The sequence below is a fragment of the Canis aureus genome, chromosome 27 (assembly GCF_053574225.1).
Source record: "Canis aureus isolate CA01 chromosome 27, VMU_Caureus_v.1.0, whole genome shotgun sequence".
NCBI lineage: Eukaryota > Metazoa > Chordata > Mammalia > Carnivora > Canidae > Canis > Canis aureus.
This window is the reverse complement of record NC_135637.1, coordinates 24,822,350-24,829,184: the sequence shown is the minus strand read 5'-3', so window position 1 is coordinate 24,829,184 and position 6,835 is coordinate 24,822,350. Positions and strand designations below refer to the sequence as shown.

The 6,835-nt window shown below is 68.9% G+C and overlaps 1 protein-coding gene across 1 annotated transcript in view; it reads left to right on the top strand.

The window, feature by feature from the left end:
• The first annotated feature begins 797 nt into the window (after positions 1-797).
• The window catches only part of MN1 (MN1 proto-oncogene, transcriptional regulator), a 47,446-nt gene continuing 41,408 nt past the window's right edge, over positions 798-6,835 (top strand). The window contains exon 1 of the mRNA XM_077874161.1: positions 798-5,292. Within this exon, the coding sequence (XP_077730287.1) occupies positions 1,467-5,292 (3,826 nt within the window). The 5' untranslated portion in view covers positions 798-1,466. The remainder of the gene's footprint in view (positions 5,293-6,835) is intronic.

The following is a 6,835-nucleotide window of genomic DNA, read 5'->3' as shown; positions in this document are numbered from 1 at the left end:
CGAGTGGGAAGGGGGGCGAACAAAGCCAGGCTCCCGCCGTTCCCCGCCTGCGCCCTCCCCAGCCCGGGGCGCCGAGAGGCCGGGGCGCGCCCCCCAGCGCACTGGCGCCGACCCCGAGGCAAGCCCCGCGCGGGGGACCCCGGAGCGGGCCGGGTGCGGGCTCATGGCGGGGGCCTCAGCAGCCAGCAGCCAGGACCACCTTAAGAGCGAGCCCCGCCCCGGGCCCGGAGCTCGGGCTGCGCTGATTGGTGCAAATGTAATGGCTGAAATTGATTGCTGAAATGCAAAACTTGTTGCTGCTTCTCCCGGCGCCGGGCGAGCGGCAGACGCCGAGAGGGGAGCCGAGACCCTCGGAACGCCCCACGCGGAGCCCCCCCGCCGGCCAGCAGAGGGGCGCGCGGACCCCCCCAGGACCGCCCCCGCCCCCAGCCCGGGCTCCGAGAGCGTAGCCGGAACGCCCCAGCCCGCGCGCCTCGCCCGGCCCCCGGCCCGCGTACGCCCCCCTCCTCGGGTCCGAGGGGGACTCGGGGAGCACCTCGGCGCGGAGGCAGGGAGCCCGAGCCTCCGAGCGCCCCGACCTCCCGCCTCGCTGCCCGCGCGCGCCTGGACGCCGGCGCCGAGACCCCGCGAACTCCGAGACCGAGCAGACGAGGACCGAGGCGGCCGGCGGCGGACGTGGCCGCGGAGCAGGGGCGCCGGGGGGCCGCGCCTCGCTCCGACCTCCGCTCCCACCCGGCCGCCGCGCGCCGCCGCCTCCCCGGCCCCGCGGCGCGCTCGGCTCGGGGCCCGCACCCGTGATGCCGAGCGGAGCCTCCAGCTTCCCGCCCCGCTGAAGCCGCCGCCGCCGCTTGCTCGCGGCCGCCGGAGACTGTCGAGCGGCTCGTGCCCGGCGGAGGCTCGGGCTGCGGAGCGCGGGGACTCCGGGGGGAGGGGGGAGGGACCGCCCGGCCCGTGCCCGGGCGCCAGCCACGGCGCTGAAGGGTCTCCCTGCCCGGCCCCGTAGCCGCTCCGCCACGGACTCCGGGAGGCTTCGGGGGACGTCCTGGGGCTTCCCACCCGACCCGATCGGACTTGAGAAGGTGATCGCTCCGCTCTCCCTTCCTCCTTCCCGCCTCCTTCCCCCCACTTAACTTTTTGTCTCCACCCGCCCGCAGCTCCGTCCCCTCCGCGCAAACCCACCCGCGGCTGTGCCAACCGCCGGGGCATGGGCCCCCCAGCGCGGCTCCCGGAGGCCCCGCGGCACCGCAGGATGTGAGAGGCCCGGGTCCGGCAGAGCCAGAGCTTCGGGAGAGGAGCCGACTGCCCCCAGCCTCCACTCGCCCGGCGAGGTGGCGGTGCGCACTGCGCCCCCGCGGTGCTGAGCGTCCCGGAGCGCCCGACCCCGGGCCGGAACGTTTAGCTGGCCGGAGGCGCGCCGCGGAGAGCAGGCTGTCATGCCCTATTGATCCCCCCGCCCCCTGCCAAGTATGTTTGGGCTGGACCAATTCGAGCCCCAGATCAACAGCAGGAACGCTGGCCAGGGCGAGAGGAACTTTAACGAGGCCGGACTCAGCATGAATGCCCACTTTAAGGCCCCGGCTTTCCACGCGGGGGGACCCCCTGGCCCGGTGGACCCTGCCATGAGCGCGCTGGGCGAGCCCCCGATCTTGAGCATGAACATGGAGCCTTACGGCTTCCACGCGCGTGGCCACTCGGAGTTGCACGCGGGGGGGCTGCAGGCGCAGCCGGTGCACGGATTCTTTGGAGGCCAGCAGCCGCACCACGGCCACCCGGGAGGACACCACCCCCACCAACATCACCCCCACTTTGGGGGCAACTTCGGCGGCCCGGACCCGGGGGCCTCGTGCCTGCACGGGGGTCGCCTACTTGGGTACGGCGGCGCCGCCGGCGGCCTGGGCAGCCAGCCGCCCTTCGCGGAGGGTTATGACCACATGGCGGAGAGCCAGGGGCCCGAGAGCTTCGGCCCGCAGCGACCAGGGAACCTCCCGGACTTCCACAGTTCGGGCGCCTCGGGTCATGCGGTGCCTGCCCCATGCTTGCCGCTGGACCAGAGCCCTAACCGAGCCGCCTCCTTTCACGGCCTGCCCGCCCCCAGCGGCTCCGATTCCCACAGTCTGGAGCCCCGAAGGGTGGCGAACCAAGGAGCCGTCGACTCGCTGGAATACAATTACCCTGGCGAGGCGCCCTCGGGACATTTCGACATGTTTTCGCCCTCCGATTCCGAGGGGCAGCTGCCTCATTATGCGGCGGGGCGCCAGGTTCCCGGGGGCTCTTTCCCCGGTGCTTCGGCCATGCCCAGAGCTGCAGGCATGGTGGGCTTGTCCAAAATGCACGCCCAGCAGCAGCAGCAGCAGCAGCAGCAGCAACAGCAGCAGCAGCAGCAGCAGCAGCAACAGCAACAGCAGCAGCAGCAGCACGGCGTGTTCTTCGAGAGGTTCGGTGGGGCCCGCAAGATGCCCGTGGGGCTGGAGCCGGGAGTAGGCTCCAGGCACCCGTTAATGCAGCCTCCCCAGCAGGCCCCGCCGCCCCCTCCACAGCAGCCCCCGCAGCAGCCGCCGCAGCCCCAGCAGCAGCAGCAGCCGCCGGCGCCGCCGCCACCCGGGCTTCTCGTCCGACAAAATTCGTGCCCGCCTGCGCTCCCGCGGCCCCAGCAGGGCGAGGCGGGCACGCCCAGCGGCGGCCTGCAGGACGGGGGCCCCATGCTGCCCAGCCAGCACGCACAGTTCGAGTACCCCATCCACCGGCTGGAGAACCGGAGCATGCACCCGTATTCGGAGCCTGTGTTCAACATGCAGCATCCCCCTCCCCAGCAGGCGCCCAACCAGCGGCTGCAGCATTTCGACGCGCCCCCCTACATGAATGTGGCCAAGAGGCCGCGCTTTGACTTCCCGGGCAGCGCGGGAGTGGACCGCTGCGCTTCGTGGAACGGGAACATGCACAACGGCGCGCTGGACAACCACCTCTCGCCCTCCGCCTACTCGGGCCTACCCGGCGAGTTCACGCCGCCCGTGCCCGACAGCTTCCCCTCAGGGCCACCCCTGCAGCATCCGGCCCCGGACCACCAGTCCCTGCAGCAGCAGCAGCAGCAGCAGCAACAGCAGCAGCAGCAGCAGCAGCAGCAACAGCAACAGCAGCAGCAGCGCCAAAACGCGGCCCTCATGATTAAGCAGATGGCGTCGCGGAATCAGCAGCAGCGGCTGCGCCAGCCCAACCTGGCCCAGTTGGGCCACCCCGGGGACGTGGGCCAGGGCGGCCTGGTACACAGCGGCCCGGTGGGCGGCCTGGCCCAGCCGAACTTTGAGCGCGAGGGCGCGGGCGCGGGCGCGGGGCGCCTGGGCGCTTTCGAGCCGCAGGCGCCCCACTTGGCGCAGGAGAGCGCGTGGTTCCCAGGTCCGCACCCGCCGCCGCCGCCGGGGGACCTGCTGCCCCGCAGGATGGGCGGCTCGGGCCTGCCGGCCGACTGCGGCCCGCACGACCCGGGCCTGGCGCCGCCCCCTCCCCCCGGGGGCTCGGGAGTGCTGTTCCGGGGCCCTCTGCAGGAGCCCCTGCGGATGCCCGGCGAGGGCCACGTGCCCGCGCTGCCCTCCCCGGGCCTGCAGTTCGGGGGCAGCCTGGCGGGGCTGGGCCAGCTGCAGTCGCCCGGGGCGGGGGTGGGGCTGCCCAGCGCTCCCTCCGAGCGCCGGCCCCCGCCGCCCGATTTCACAGCCCCGGCGGCGCTCGGGGGCCAGCCCGGCTTCCCGTTCGGCGCGGCGACCCGGCAGGCCACGCCGCACAGCGGCCCGGGCGTGAACTCGCCCCCGGGCGCGGGCGGGGGCGCGGGCGGGGGCGGCGGCGGCGGCGGAGGGGGCGCCTACCCGCCGCAGCCCGACTTCCAGCCCAGCCAGCGCGCCTCGGCCAGTAAGCTGGGCGCGCTGTCGCTGGGCTCCTTCAACAAGCCCAGCTCCAAGGACAACCTGTTCGGCCAGAGCTGCCTGGCGGCCCTCTCCACCGCCTGCCAGAACATGATCGCCAGCCTCGGAGCCCCTAACCTCAACGTGACCTTCAACAAAAAGAACCCGCCCGAGGGCAAGAGGAAACTGAGCCAGAACGAGGCGGACGGCGCGGCGGCGGCCGGCAACCCGGGCTCGGATTACTTCCCCGGAGGGGCCGCGCCTGGCGCCCCGGGGCCCGGAGGCCCGCCCGGGACTGGCAGCGGCGGCTCCAAGGCCTCGGGGCCGCCCAACCCGCCCGCCCAGGGGGACGGCACCAGCCTGTCCCCCAACTACACCCTGGAGTCCACGTCCGGGAACGACGGCAAGCCGGTCCCCGGGGGCGGCGGCCGGGGCCGGGGTCGGAGAAAACGGGACAGCGGCCACGTGAGCCCCGGGACCTTCTTCGACAAGTACCCGGCGGCGCCCGACAGCGGGGGCGCGCCCGGGGTGAGCCCGGGGCAGCAGCAGCCGGCGCAGGGCGCGGCCGTCGGGGGCAGCTCCGCCAGCGCCGGCGAGGCTCGCGGGGCCCCTACGCCCCACGAGAAAGCGCTCACGTCGCCGTCGTGGGGGAAGGGGGCCGAGTTGCTCCTGGGGGACCAGCCGGACCTCATGGCTTCCCTGGACGGCGGGGCCAAGTCGGACGGTAGCTCCCCGCACGTGGGCGAGTTCGCCTCGGACGAGGTGAGCACCAGCTACGCCAACGAGGACGAGGTGTCGTCCAGCTCCGACAACCCCCCAGCCCTGGCCAAAGCGAGTAGGAGCCCCCTGGTGACAGGCTCGCCCAAACTCCCTCCCCGTGGGGTGGGCGCTGGGGAGCACGGACCTAAGGCGCCCCCGCCCCCGCCCCCGCTCGGCCTGGGCATCATGTCTACCTCTACCTCCACCCCTGACAGCTACGGCGGCGGGGGCGCGGGCCATCCTGGCACGCCGGGCCTGGAGCAGGTCCGGACCCCCACGAGCAGCAGCGGCGCACCGCCCCCCGACGAGATCCACCCCCTGGAGATCCTCCAGGCGCAGATCCAGCTGCAGAGGCAGCAGTTCAGCATCTCTGAGGACCAGCCCCTGGGGCTCAAAGGTGGCAAGAAGGGTGAGTGCGCCGTGGGGTCCTCGGGCGCGCAGAATGGTGACAGCGAGCTGGGCAGCTGCTGCTCAGAGGCCGTCAAGAGCGCCATGAGCACCATCGACCTGGACTCGCTGATGGCAGAGCACAGCGCCACCTGGTACATGCCCGCTGACAAGGCCTTGGTGGACGGCGCGGACGACGACAAGACGCTGGCACCTTGGGAGAAGGCCAAACCCCAGAACCCCAACAGCAAAGAAGGTATACGCGCTTGTTCCCTTCTCATCTCCCCCAGGCTGGTCCCCACCCCCACTGCAGGCCTTAGCCAAGCCTGGAGTGCTCCATCAGAGGGGATCATCCCTTGGGGTTAGGAGGGCAGGGCCCTCCTAACGCCCAGCTCAGAGCTGGATACCCTCCCTTCCGTTTACAGTGGGGGCCCTGTGGGCAGATTCCCCACTTCCACACACACGCGCCCTCCCGCCCCCCCACCAGGTGCTGCCAGGTGGATTCGAGAGTCACATACAGAGGTAGGAACTTCGATGGTAGCCCTTTGGGGATTATTTCAGAGTCCCCTCACCAAGTTTTAACTGAGTGGCTGGGTGCCCAGAGGACAAGGCAGGCCCCTTTCCTTGGCTGGTTCCACTTTGTAGGAGTTGTGTACCTGTCCACCCCCTCCTTTCCTGGCAGGATACCTGGGAAGTTGCGCTAATAACCTTCCCACCTTTTCCCAGTCAGGCAGCCTCCAGCTTGAGTTCTCTTCCGTGTGCCAGCATCTTTAGAAGGAAAAAAAAAAAAAAAAAGTTACCGACGCTGGTGTCAGCAGCATCACTCAGAGGCAACGCCTAATTTGACATTTGTTCCTAATGAATAGCTGTTTTGTCTCTTCTTAACTATTAGGGTTTCATTGGAAACCTGGAGACCTGTCTGGTTGTAGGAGGCAGGCAGGCTTTTCCTGGTGGCACCTCCTTGATATTTGGCTGGGGGTGCAGGGGCTGGGGTGGGGTCTGCTCGGCCGAAAGTGGACCACTCAGCCAGGGCATCCTTGGCGTATGGGGTGTGGGTATATATTCTTAAGACACAAAGGACCCGCGTTTGTCAATATCTTGCCGGGCTTTGGTGACAGATGTCTAGTCCCAGCTCTTGTTTGCATTCTGAGCACTCCCTCCCCACCAGGCCCGGAGGCCTTTTAAGGTGGGTGGGGTGGGGGGTTAGCACAGGGCCCGCCATCGCAGTGAAAGTCATAACAGTTTTGTTTTTAACGGGAAGAGGACTAGACTGCGGTAGAGAACCGTTTTATTTTAACAGGGCCTTCCTTTTTTTCACAGATAATTGCTTCTTAAAATGAGGTAACATCGTTCCTCTCCCCTCCCCACCCCCAATTCCTACCTTTTGCTTTTAAACCCTAGATGCCTTCCCTAGGTTTCACGGGGTGGGGGCTGAATATTGCCATGGAGGTAGCGGCTGCTGATTGAACCCTGTCTTTAAAAAAAAAAAAAAATCTGTCTCCGGATCCTTGCTCTCTCTTAGAGTTCATCTCTCCTCTTGTCTTCGTTTGTCTGGGCCTCCGGACCCTCGGTTTAAGGTGTGGATAGATTTTAGGAGAATGTGATGGAGGAGGAGGAGGAGGAGGAGGAGGAGGAGGAGGAGGAGGAGGAGGAAGGAGGAGGGGGAGGGGAAGTGCTGCCCGGAGTTGGGTGGCTCAGAACTCGGGGCTTTCAGCGCTGCCTGCCTGCCGTCCCTGGTAGCTTTCCCGCTTAGGTTTTTCTAATTCATGAATGCAGCCTCCCTGCTTTTCTCTTTGTTC